This window comes from Sphaerodactylus townsendi, linkage group LG02 (assembly GCF_021028975.2).
Source record: "Sphaerodactylus townsendi isolate TG3544 linkage group LG02, MPM_Stown_v2.3, whole genome shotgun sequence".
Classification (NCBI taxonomy): Eukaryota; Metazoa; Chordata; class Lepidosauria; order Squamata; family Sphaerodactylidae; genus Sphaerodactylus; species Sphaerodactylus townsendi.
In genome coordinates, this window is record NC_059426.1 from 120,808,447 (window position 1) to 120,822,298 (window position 13,852).

The following is a 13,852-nucleotide window of genomic DNA, read 5'->3' on the forward strand; positions in this document are numbered from 1 at the left end:
AAACCTGGGTGGTATCATCAGGATAATCTCTTGCTGATACCAGCCAGGTTTGGTGATGTTTGGTTAAGGGGGTCCAAAGTTATGGATCACCAAAGTGGGTGCCCCCATCCCCCATTGTTTCCAATGGGAGCTAATAGTAGATGGGGCTACATTTTGGGGGTCCATAACTTTGGACCCCTTGAACCAAACTTCACCAAACCTGGGGGGGGGGGTATTATCAGGAGGGTCTGAAATGTTGGTACTGCTAACATAAACATTCCTCTCCTGACCAAAAATCCAGTTTTGAAGGATTTTAACTCTTGTGTTTTAGCTTGGTTGCTGGTTGAGCTAAGGTTTTTGTACTTTTAAAGTTATTGTTGAGACCATATTGTTTTTGTTGACTCCCTTTTCCACTTACAGAGCTAGTTTACTGTTTTTCTTTGAAATAAATATTCAAAAACATTTAACCTACTGATGCCTCAATTAATGTAATTTTATTGTTATCTATTTTTATTTTTGAAATTTATCAGTAGCTGCTGCATTTCCCACCCTCAACTTATACCCGAGTCAATAAGTTTTCCCAGTTTTTTGTGGCAAAATTAGGTGCCTCGACTTATATGCGGGTCGACTTATACACGAGTATATACGGTAAGTGATTGCTAATCATGATACATTAAATACTCTATCTTGGAGCCATCAATAGTCACTGAGCTCCCTTTCACAGATTGGAAGTTGAAAAATGTTCTTTAGGAGATCTCCCAAAAGCCTTACATAAGCGACCCTGAGTTCCATGAAGGAGAGTGGGATGCATATACATTAAATAAATAATTGGGTTATTCGGCTAAGTTTATTCCTCTATGTAAAATAATTTGGTTTTGTACCTAAAAGCTCAGAGTCTTCTGAGGAGCCTGTCTTATCTGGAGCATGACTACAACTGATCTCAGCTGAAATTTTTTCCCCATCTACCCAGGTTGGTAACTACTTAATCTACACTTGCAGCAGCAACCCTTTAGAATTTTAAGTTAAATGCTAAAAATGGCAAACAGCAGGTTTCAACCTTAAAAATCAAAGAACAAATATATATTCCAGAGACTGCTCAGATTTGCTCATCTGTCTGGCATAGTGATAAACTAACCTTGGAAAACTGCCAAAGATGCACTGCTTCCTTGGCTTATACAAGACCTTAGAAAATCATTTTAAATTGATGTTCTTTTCTTAACATCAAGTAGGGATTTCAACATGTCAAGGAAGTACAATTCCACTTCTATAAAGGCCACAGGGCCTCTTTCCAGCATGTACAACAAACATAAGTCTACACTTTTGCCCCATGAGGTAGCTATTAATATAGATGGAAAAAACTGAGGAACATATGACAAGATGATTTGTCTAAGTTTGTACAGCAAGATGGTGGCAGAACCAAGGCAAAACCTCAGTAGCTACAGTTTCCATTTCCCCTTAGTTACACTGCTACAGGTTTAAATGCAATCCCTTACGAGTGATCAACTACACTTCAGATCGTGGTCTTCTTTTAACAAAAAGAGATGGAAAGAAATCAGATGGTACTAAAATATTAGAGGCAAAATGATGTTAGGAATAAAAAGTAACCAGGATTATACCTATGAACCTAAAAAGAGAACACAGAGCTTCCAAACATTCTTTCAAAATTTAATATAATGCTGGCACTTACCATTTTAATATGAAAAGAACTGGAAACCAGAAGACAGAAGAATATCTAACCCCAAAACCATGTCATAAATGCAGGGGTTCAAAATTTTTGTTGGACTTTTAACAGCCATGCAGAATTTACATGAACAAAAGATCCCATCCTTTCCAACAGGTGAATGGTGGAAACTTCTGACATCACACTATACTCTGGAGATACTCTGAAGTGGTTATGGGCACCTTTCTTACTGAGTCGGACAAATGAAGGTTTTTTTTCCATTTACAAGTGTCAAAGGTGTTACAAGCTCAGTATGATTGCAGGAGTTTCAGAGAAAAGCTGGAAAACATCAAGGTGGTTCACTACTTTTTGAGCATCCCAAAGGCTCAGGGTTTGAGAAGGGTGGGAACTCCTGCCAGATGGAAAGATATGCTCACTCTGGCATAGGGGTAAGGTCATTTGATCAATATGCCACTGCCACTCAACATTAATTTCAGCAACCATATACTTCAGCCTTCTACACACACATAGGCCATTTACGCACTTGTGATCTCCTTCACATTGAGTGGACATTCTCTTCGGGTTAGATTCTTGGCTATGCACATGTTTTCCCCTCTTTGGAACTCACTGCGCTCTCAGATCACAGAATCTCTGAAGTTTCCAAAAACTGTCAAAGTGCAATTCTTTCACTCCCTTCATAGGGATAGCAAAGGAGATCCATATGCGTTAGCCTTTCTTCAGGTTTTCTCACTCCTCCCTGCCCATACCACAGCAGTTTCACAGCACCATTTCTGAACAATCAGAAGAGGGTTTTTTTTAAACTCACTGATAAAATGAAATTCACATTGTCTAGTGAAGCAACACTAAGCCAAAGACAGCAACTTTTTTTAAAAAGGCAGCAGGCAGCCTCCTGTACAAAAACAACAAGGAAGCAGTGGGCAGGCAAAATGGTGGATGGGGTTGGCTAGGGATACTTTGCGGGGGGGGGGGGGGGATCTGTGTAAACAAAAACCTGTGGAAAAAACCCATTGCGAAGCAAACAGTGGTGGGGTAAGTAGTAAATACATAAATGGTCATAGTGTTTGTGACTGGAGGTGGGGAAGCAAGTAGTATTGATCTGGGCCCATGTCTCAAAGTGTCTCATTCCTCCTCCCCTTACTATCCCAGCTTCCCTTCCTGGTGCTTTTGCATCAGTTTTTCTAGATACGTTCTAACTGCATCCAGAACCAGGAGTTAACATATAGGCTCCTTAATTATTCACTGCCTTCCTGTTGTTTTCAAAACATTTTAATATTCGGGGGGGAAGAGAACGGCAATAGGTGACAAATTCAGTATTTAGGAATAATGCCTCCCACCTCAGTATCCAATTCAAGGAAGATAAATCATTTGAGTACCCAAAATGACCAAAGGTTGAAATCATATCGGGAAGAAAAGTGAAATGCAACAAGAGTACCAGTGCAGGTACATTCTCACCTTGATGCATTATTCCTGAAGTTTAATAACTTTTGAAAACAAACACTGGTACCCAACATAGCATTCTAAATATTGGAATGGAGGTAATTGTAAAATCTCAGTGATATATGGTTTCTATGGACAGAGGTTTAGATATAGCCACATTGCCTACTGCAGTTCTGAAACAAATGAAGATTGCAAAAAATCCCAGAACAGAAATTAGCAGCTCCGTGTAGCTGAAGTACGTGCAGCTACGAAAATAACAATCATAAAAAACCTCCATAATAATCACACTCAAGAAACCTAATAACCATGTCTGTGGCAGGCACAGCATAAGTGACATGACCTCAGCAGCATCTCTCTACTTCACCCGTGTTCAAAGTGCATTCTTAGTGCAAGAAGTAGAACTGAAGAGAATGGGGTTTACCAATCCCTAGTGGATTTCATGCTAGGACCAGAACTCTTGTTTGAGGTCGTATGATGTAGGTTTGTGTGTTTTGAGTTCAGTTCTGAATAGTGGAACAGTATTGTCCTGACTCTGACCTTCAGCATCCACGTCCAATAGCGTCCGTTCTTCTGGCACGCTGACATGAAATGGAAGTAGTGCAGGCCTCTCTTCAACAGTGCTACTGCTGCTGGCAAAGCAAAAGTCCAGGTTACTGGGGGTTTCAGCACTGGAGCTATTAGCAGAGGATTCACCCCTTGCATTACTGGGTGAAACAAACCACCAGGGGTCAAGCCGTTGCCTGTTGGTGGAAGCAAGCCGAGGCCCAGATGCAAGGAAATTCCCAGAGTCTTCGGGGCCTCTTCCAAGACTAAGCTAGCCTTTGTCCCGAGAGGATTATAGCTCTGGGGGGGGTTGGAGGAAAGATGAGGTTGGGGTCTGGCAGTCGGGGGACTTCATTTGTGCCCTGACTTGGGCTGAGCATTTTTAACACACCTATTTCCCCCACCAGGGACAAGAAATGAAAGGGAGAGGAGAAGAGAGAAATCAAACAGTTAGAAAACACTGATGAAGTGAGACACACAGTTCGTTCAGTAAACACTAAGTGATGCCAGGCATAGGGTTTTTTGATTAAGAGCATGCATACTACATTGCATCTATACCCACCTTCATCCAAACTTCTACAAGTCTGAATGACAGTATGATGGGGTATCAAAGCCAGAACAGCGGGGATATCCTTAATAGGAGGAGGTATAAGCCTATTTCACAAAAGCACAGAAAAGTCCACTTCTGTTTTTTAGTTCTGTGGTATCTCAAAAATCAGCAAATTTATTGTACCTTAAATAGTTGCTGAATTAAAATAGATTTGTATTAGTTGTGCAGTGTCCCTGGGGGGTGTTACTATGCCAAGACTGACCAGTGTTTAGCCCAAGAATTTGCTTTCAATCACTAGGCCTGTCAGAAAAAGTCCCTCAGAATTTCCACTGTTCAGCAAGATGCCTCTTGACAGAGATTTTGGCAGGACATTTAAATAGAAGGGCTGAGTTGGGCGAACTCCCATCCTTGCCTAATCACCCTTCTCTTCCCCTCCATTTCCCATCTCTGGAAAGAACTACTGCAGTCTCTGGCTAGAAATATAAGCCAGTTGTGGCTTGAAGTTTCCAACAGGAAAATAATTTAATTTGCATATAACATTGATGACAACTGGAGAAAAGTCTGCAGATCCATTTTAATGCACTGATTTTATGCTGGTGTCTTTGTATGCTGTAACAGACACCTGAATATTGCAGTGTTGTCCCTGTCTTGGAATTGACACCCTTGAATGACAGGGGATTCAAATAAAATTATATAGTTAGCAGCTGAGAGAGACAGTTGGGAAATGACAATTAGAGGCTGACAGTTGGAATCTGTCAGCTATAGTGAAAGGAACACAGTGGTGTAAGGTCCAGAAGGATACCATGTAAGGAAAATGAACTGAGTGTCCTTCCCTAAAGGAAATAAGACAAAGTTAAAGGGGTAATCCCTAACCAGTTTTAAGGAAGAAAACTGAGAACCTTTGTTATTTGTTCTTGCTACCAACAACATTAGAAATATTGTTTCAAAGAAATTTATATTCAATGTACTGTTGAAATTTATATTCAATGTACTGTTGAAGGCTTTCATGGCCAGAATCGACTGGCTGTTGTGAGTTTCTAAGTTGTGTGGCCCTGGTTTGGTGGTTTTAGTTCCTAACATTGTGCATGCATCTGTGGGTGTCTGTCATGGACCAGTCAGGTCCAGAAAGCACTGAGGACTCCTCTGATCAAGAGTCAGCAGGAAGCTCTGGTTCTGTCGCAACCCCAGTCTTGCTTGAACAGCAGGAACCAGAACTTTGGTAACAAAATCCTTGTTTTATTGATAGCAAGCATAGGATAGGAACTTTAAAAATTGTCTGAACTGGTCAGCTTTTCACATAAGACCAATTATATGCTCCCATCAGGTTAATAAGTACAGGATACAAAGTATGTGGGCAATGTGTATAGCCAAAATACAAAATAGAACACTATGCCCACTGACCACAAATTAATGTCATGTCATGTAGCTTGGGCCCTGCCATACTGTTTGTAAGAGTTTCTTCTTATGCTTTTGGCCTGTGAAAAAAAGTTATCAAGTCCCAAATGTTATCTGTCTTTTGGAATGTGTATGTCTCCTTCTCTTCCCACAGCTCTTTCGATTGCTAGGAGCTGGTTTGCTTGGGGGAGGGAGGGGAACCTGCTGGGAGCATATAATTGGTGTTGTGTGAAAAGTTGACCAATTCAGACAATTTTTAGAGTTACTATCCTATGGTTGCTATCAATAAAACAAGGAATCTGTTACCAAAGTTCTGGTTCCTGTTGTTCAAGCAAGACTGGGGTTGTAACAGGTTCCTGTCCACAGCCAGTAGTAGAAGCAGTTTGGGGAGAAGCAGCCCTAAAGCCCGAATGAACCCACAGTCAAACACCAGTGCAGTGGCCCTGCAGCCCTCCAGTTCTGACCTAGCTGTGGAAAGACAGATGCCAGCCTGCTCACCTCTCTCATCACAGAGACTCAGGAACAGAGGAGGCCCCTACAGGACAGAAGATAAAGTGCATGCCTAGTGGCCCAGCACAGATACTGCATGGATAGTGAGGAGGAGTATTTGTAGGAGCATGTCTAAGGCAGCCAGCAGGTGCACAACATTACAAGCCTTCTGAGTAGGATAAGCAGCTAGCTGCTAGAAAGTGCTGCCGACTTTGTGATTTCTGCTTTGAACTATCTGCTCTGTGTTAACCTTGGCCTGAGTCTTTGGACTTGTGTTTTCGACTTGTCCTTGGACTAGTCACTGGGAATGTTGGGACTTTTGGTGCTTGACTGCTGGAACAGAACTTTGACTATGGAAACTCTGTATGTGAGTATGTGAGTGGGTCCTGGAAAACCATGGCAGTGTCATCTTCGGAGGAATGTTTTAAAATTATAGTTATATTGAATTGTTTTAATAGTAATTCTATTAATGTTGTATTTGATTTTAACCTCTACTTGCAAGCCACCCTGAGCCTGACTTTGTTCAAGAATTAGTCAGGGTACAAATGTAATTAAATAAATAAATGTCACTGTGCCACAGAGAGAAACATATCTTACAGTTAAAGCTAAAAGCTAAAGCTAAAACCACCAGACCATAGCCACACAGCCTGGAGAACCCACAACTGTCAAGCTTAAGTAATTTCAACTAAGGAATGTCTGCCAAGTGTTATCTATCTTTTTTACTTCAAAAGTAACACCACTTGCCTGTGAAACTCAACAGTTATAGGCTGAATACAAAATATCTATTGTTCATAAAAATCCTAAGTTTTCCCATTCTTATTATTTTATCTGTCAAGTTTATTTCTGAAATCTCCCTGATTTCCTAATTTTATGTTTTCCCAAAAGAAAAAGTTTTGTATATAATTATAATTCAATAAGCCTCCTGTGTGCCACATTCTGATTTACACAAATAAAGGTTTTCAAGTGGACTCCTCATTTTTCTAAGTGTGGGAGAGAAAAATAATGTTTCCCTTGCAATCACAAAGAAATCCTCTTAATGAAAGGGGCATAAGGCAGGAGTATACATGCAGAGTCCAGTGGGAAGAAAACTGAAACTTTTACTCTACAGGATATGAAGAAAAAGGGTGACCTACCTGCTCCCAGTGCTCCTGTAGGGGAATTACTAGAAGGGTATCCATTGGTAAGGACACCAGCAACTTTTATGGCACCTTCAGAGGGGGTGCGTCTGTGGCCCCCTTGGTGAGCTTCTGAACAGAGAGTCACATGTGTGGGAGTCAATGACTGGTTGGGATCCTGCTTGAATTTCTCAACACGTGTATTAACCAGTGGATTACTAACTATTGGCAAGGGAGCCTTCACTGTCACAGGGCTGACAGGCATCTCATATACTACAATCTCATCACTGTCCGAGCGTAGCAGGGATCGAGTTGAGTTACATTCAGAAATGGAAGACAAGGAAAGAAGGGTCAAGGAATTGGGAGGCTCGCCCAGCTCCTCTTTCTTGAAGAGCTTCCTTGAAGGAGGGCTGGTACTCCGACGGGAGCGCCCAGCTCGCTGAAAGATACTTTCACGTTTCTTCTTCTCTTCCCTGGGGGCTTCCAGTTCATCCTGAGTTAGCAGTTGGCACTTCCCTGCTTCCAACAGGTCAAAGCCTAGGCCAGCAGCAGCTAGAACTGCTGAACAACCAAGAAAGGCAAGCTCACATCGTTTGTGGTGGGAACCACCACGCCTGAGGCTGTTGGTAGGGGTGAGTTGAGGGGTACTTGTAGCAGAGTTCACAGGAGTGGCATCACTGGATTGGCCATCCCAGTCCTCATTCTTCTGAAATGGGATACAGAGGTATGATTGGTTAGGTCCAGGTGATTGCTGCAACTTGCCCTCTGCATTTTTCAAAGAATCATTATCTTCATTCTCTGCAAAAATAAACAGCGAACCTTTTACATTTTCACTATATAATGCCTCAGTTTTACCATATGTTCTCAGATAAAAATTCACCACAAATACAGCTTTCTATGGCAATAGTTTAAAAATTAAAAGTTATGTATCTGAAGGCACTAACCACCCAGTCTTTTCTATGGAAAGCTAACCCAGATATTACAGCAGATCCATGCAGCTCAATCTAACACACGCATGTTGTATTGCTTGCAAACAGCAGTCCCTAGAAGAGAGCAGCTGTATCAATAAAATGTAACTGAGTTGGAGATTAAACCACCCCATTAGAATTGCCAATTCAATCAGATCACAGATTCTTTGCTGTCTTGTTGGAATTATAAGACAAAGAGGAAATGGATAGAACACAAGATGAATGAATACTGGATGCTTTACACATTAGAGGCCAGTGGAGCAAGGGAACCTGCACAATGTGTGTGTGTGTGTGTGTGTGTGTGTGTGTGTGTGTGTGTGTGTATGCAAACATTACATTTATGTGTGTTCAAACAAAACAATTTAAAAGGATTTATCATTAAAGACTTGCAAAAGGATTGACTTTAGAGGTCAAACACAGACTTGAATATTTTTTAATTACTGAGTATAAGTGGATGAGGCTACTTTACCCATCTCTGTTAGACTTGTAAATCCAGGCAAAGTGGCTGCTATTCTCTGGACCTTTCCTAGGTTTGGAACACTTGATGACCACTGTCTGTATCCATCCACCAGAACCTTTAGACTAGCATAAAGAAAAAGAAATATTCTCAAATGCAGAAACTTTCTTCTGTCTGGTTTTTATGTTTCAGTTAAAACGTCCAAGGAGTTTATTTTTACCCTTCCACCCCAGTTTTTCTCCCATCACATCCCAAGGGAACTGAACACATGAACAGAAGCCTAGCAGGTTATACTGTCTCCCTAGTTTATTGTAACCTCACTACAATCCTGAGAAAAGTCCTTTCGTACTAACTATCAAGGATCAACATTATATGCGCATACTAGATACAAAACACTTTGATTAGGATAAGCTAGCATATTGTTAAATATAAGCAGAACTCATTCTGTTACTTAACAGGATTATAGCAAAAGTGGTCAGGTAGCATTACATTTAGTTTGCTTATACCATAATTCTACCAACAAGCAGCTTACATACGGTCTCCAGATTGTCTCTCTATCCAGCCAGTTTAACCAGATAATATGCCGCAGAGGAAGAGATAGGAACAAGAGATTTTATACCTATATCTACACAGAGAGAGAGAGAGAGACAATTGGGGCTCACATGCTCGCTTCAAGCAGAGGGTGAAAACCACTGGTAAGGAATTGAAATTGGTAATAGGCTGCATTCTTTCCAATTAAGGACAGTCCATTTGTCAGGCTACAGAAATCATCAAGAACTGCCATTAGCACAGCAATCAAAACAAACCAGAGCATTCAGAAAAATAATTTGTCTGCTGCTTGTCTCCTTTCCTGATGCCAAACAGAATCCCTGGATGCTATTCTGAATGTTCTTGCAAAATCATTCTTCTGGTAAAATATCACTCTATCAGGAACTTGCATGCTATTGGTTGGATGCACTAAATGGGCATCTTAGTTGATAGTTCCATGGGAATGTCAACTCAAAGCATGGCAGCTGTGAAAAAGGCAAACTCTATGCTGGGGATCATTAGGAAAGGAATTGATAATAAAACTGCAAAGATTGTCATGCCCTTATATAAAGCAGTGGTGTGACTGCACTTGGAGTACTGTGTCCAGTTCTGGTCGCCGCACCTCAAAAAGGATATTGAGGAGATAGAAAAAGTGCAGAGAAGGGCAACAAGGATGATTGAGGGACTGGAGCACCTTCCCTATGAGGAGAGGCTGCAGCGTTTGGGACTCTTTAGTTTGGAGAGGAGAGGGGGGATATGATTGAAGTCTATAAAATTATGCATGGGGTAGAAAACCAGACACAACCTGGATCCTTCTCTAAAGTGGTAAAAGTCTTCCTAATTTTCTGAAGAAATCACAGAGATATTTGTGGAATCTGACTCCCATCATGCATTATAGGAAACCAGAAATGTGGAACTCAGAACTGATATCAGAACGTAGAACTGATCTCCTCCTCGATGCCAGGCTGGAGCACATTCTCTAGAAAGTGGGTTGAGCCCTCAAATTACCTTCTAGACTAACTCATGGTCAACTGACAGATAAGATGAAGGTTCTTGTACTAGCCATTTGATGGAGCAACACAGCCAGCCTGTTCTTTACCACGATTGCCTTCTATGTTTTCACCATTTCACTGTGTATCATGTTTTCAAAGATTGCCTGGGTCATCCAAAAGGGTGGTAATCTATTACTACATTTCATAGGGCTGACAGTCAATATCCATGCATCCTTGGGCTGCAGGGAGAACCATAAATTACCAAGACAACTGACTGCAACTTTAGTAATAAGATTTGCAAACAGAAAGAGATCAAATATACTGCCAACTTATAGCACTCCTCTTTGTTCTATTAGCTCTGAAGAATGCAAGATGCTCTGGGTTGTGGCAACACACAACCTCTGCTTTCTAATTCTTCCTTTTCAAGCAGATTCCTTCATAAAATGAGAGAGAGAAAATTAATGGGCCAGGCAAGCACATCTCAGTTTAAGAGGGCTGGGTGACAGCAAAATATTCTAGGGCCCTTTCCCCACTTACCTTAAGCCCCGCGCTACTCTCCGCAAGTAGCGCGGGGTCCCCATTGCACTCCCCACGTCAGGGGCGGCAACAGCGCAGCCGCCCCGACGCTGCCACTCTTGCGCCCGCTCAGCGTGCGGCATCCCTGGCACTGGCGAAAACGTCTTACTGGATGACCCAGCAGAAGCCGGCTGGGTCGCGATGGTACACCCGGACGCTGCGACCAGGGATGCAGCACGCCCAGGAGTAGCAGCCTTGGCAGCTTAATGGCGGCGGCAGCAGGAGAAGTGGGGAAAGGCCCTAGAACTTTTCCCAACCTGAACCAATGCTTTCTTCCGTACATTAAGAGTGAAGGAAGTCAAAAAGACCACAAGAGGGTGATATTCAACTGCTTTTCCAGTTCTTGAATTACAAAGGCTTCAGCACTTATTAAAATGAGCCCATTCGAACCTTGATCCTATAGTTACTTGGGAGTAAGCCCTGTTCCCAGATAGGTAAATATAAATTGATTTGTTTGGGTCTTATGATAGGGTAAACTTATAAAAGAAAGATGCACAGTTTACTGGCCACCTGAAGACAATGCAACTCGATTCCTGGTAAGGAGACAAGCAATAATACTCTTCTCTGCAATTCTACTGCTGCCACTTCATTTATTCTAAGAAGTCTTTGCTATTTTCTGTAATCATTTATTATCTTCCCCTGGACTTTCACTTCTTCTGACACTGGGGGAAAGCCAACAGGAGCAAGATAACTGCCAAGCTCACTAAGGAGTTTTAAAACAAACATAAGTACTACTAATAAAATATTTATCCTCATACCCATCCTCGCCTGTTGCTAACTCCTTCGAACAAAGTGAACTTGGTCCCCATGTGCGACCTTTCTTCTTCGAGCCTCTCCTTTCATCTTCTCCTTCCTCCTCCTTCTGGAATACTGAGTTGCGACACCATGTTTTGTTGCTCTCACTGGGTGTCACTGGGGCGGGGAGGATCAGAAATTTGAAAATATCCTTTTATCCAGCAGTTTTGCAGCAAACATTTTTGTTGGATGAAATACAATATTTTACTTGCACCATACACCTAATTTATGCCATAAGATATGATGATTAAGGGTGTGCCATCAAGAAAATTTTTGTTACAATTTTGGATCTGGGCTTCGAGGGATTGCTTATTTTGGGGATACGATATTACCAATTTGGAGGTAGAATCAGTGCAGTTCTGGAGTTTGCAACCATTATTTTCAATGAGGAATGTATATGAGGATCTGTGGCAGCTAGTTATACAGATAATGGGACCAAACTTTCACAGAACACAGAATGCAGGAAAAGTGGGGGAATGGAGGGGAAAAATGAGGAAAAATGGATCCAGTTTTTTCCAGGTCCAGTCAAATGGCACTTTTTTTCCAGTTGCGCATATCTGAATGCATGCCCTAGTTAAAAGACACACACTAATAGTGGACAGAACATGCAAATCTCCCAGAAAAGCAAGTGGTATAGCCACCAAAATAATCACAATTTATTAATATGCATTGTGAAATCTTGACCAAAACAAACCTTTAATAAATAAGCCAACACATTTATAAGCAATGGGTTCTGTTTGATACATCTTTACTGAAATTTTAAACTGCTTACACTGGATGGCTCTAAGCCTGGGAACGATGGTAGGACTGGCAGGAGGACTGGAACAACTACTGATCAAGCTCTTCCTTTTATCCATGGTCGGGGATGCCTGCACAGTAAATTTGTGCTGGAAATCTGTAAAAAAAAAATCTTGATTAGTACACATATTAGAAGAAGAAGAAGAGTTGGATTTATATCCCCCCTTTCTCTCCTGCAGGAGACTCAAAGGAGTTTACAATCTCCTTGCCCTTCCCCCCTCACAACAAACACCCTGTGAGGTGAGTGGGGCTGAGTGAGCTCCGAGAAGCTGTGACTAGCCCAAGGTCACCCAGCTGCTGTGTGATGGAGTGAACAGGCTAATCTGAATGTCCCAGATAAGCTTCCACAGCTCAGGCGGCAGTGCGGGAAATCAAGCCCGGTTCCTCCAGATAAGCGTACACCTCCTCTTAACCATTACACCACTGCTGCTCCCCTATTGCCTTATTAGTGAAATAAGACAAAGATATAAGGGCCCATCTGCTAATCTAACAGAATACCATTTTACAATAGCTAAGCAGTACTCTAACTCAGTGGTCCCCAACTATTTTGAGGCTGTGGACACCTTTGGAAATCTGACACAGAGTGCAGAACACAAATGACTATCATAGGAGGCAGTGCCAACCAGAAAATGATTGCCGCAAGAGGCAGAGCCACATATACGAGGAAGCCCGAGTGTTGGTGAGAAGAAGGGTAATTGGCACATAAAAACATACTGGGAAAGAGGAGTGAGAGAAGGATCCATTGGATACTCACCGTGAAGGGTCTTTCTACTGTAGGTACGTGGGGCATCTTGTGTGGGTGTGATCTCGACCAATTGCAGAGAGGCAGGAAATGATGAAATTCTTCCATGTACTTCCTGTGAGGTCTTGGGGTCACCTTCTTCAGTACCCCCGCCTGGCATAGTAGTATAGCACTTAAGTAACAGGAACATATAATACAAAAACATGGAAGGAAAAACAACATTTCTACGGCAATGCTAGGATCACTAGAACAGTAACAACAACAACGACAACCCTAAAAGTTGAACAGTCTGAAAACATGAATTTAGTTGATAACTGAGAGAGTAACATCGGGAAACAAATGGAACTAGGGAGGGCCAAGATTACTTGCGGTACCTGAGTAGAAAGACCCTTCACGGTGAAAGGTATCCAATGGATCCTTCTACTGTAGAAAGTTGGAACATCATGTGTGAGACCTCCCGGAGCAGCGTCATAAGATTGGGGTGGGTTTCATTAGTCCCCGATGATACTTTCCAGTACCCTTTTGCCAAAGGCTGATTCTGCCGAGGCCAGGGACCGAATTTTATAATGGCACATTATGAAGGTGGGAAATGGAAGACCAGGTGGCAGCTTTGCAGATGTCTTCCACCGATGCATGATTCCGGAGAGCTGCGTTGGTAGCAGCATTATTCTGCGAACTAAGTGAACTTCTATGACTACCTGAGGGACCGGTAAGTCAGAAGCTTTGTATGCTTCATATATACAGGAAAATTTCAGGGTACTACTTCATGATTGCTACCTTGGGCGACTGCGCTTCTAGAAGTTGGAA

At 42.1% G+C, this 13,852-nt stretch overlaps 1 protein-coding gene across 2 annotated transcripts in view; it reads right to left on the reverse strand.

The window, feature by feature from the left end:
• Window positions 1-521: 521 nt before the first annotated feature.
• MAP3K9 (mitogen-activated protein kinase kinase kinase 9) overlaps window positions 522-13,852 on the reverse strand; it is a 47,448-nt gene continuing 34,117 nt past the window's right edge. Inside the window, exons 7-11 of one of the 2 annotated variants that reach the window (XM_048486694.1) lie at window positions 12,278-12,400; window positions 11,469-11,622; window positions 8,627-8,739; window positions 7,208-7,987; window positions 522-4,031 (exon numbers count right to left, since the gene is read on the reverse strand). In XM_048486694.1, the coding sequence (XP_048342651.1) occupies window positions 3,907-4,031; window positions 7,208-7,987; window positions 8,627-8,739; window positions 11,469-11,622; window positions 12,278-12,400 (1,295 nt within the window). In that variant the 3' untranslated portion in view covers window positions 522-3,906. Of the gene's footprint in view, window positions 4,032-7,207; window positions 7,988-8,626; window positions 8,740-11,468; window positions 11,623-12,277; window positions 12,401-13,852 lie in introns of those variants that run through there. The other variant, XM_048486695.1, reaches the window with a different exon arrangement.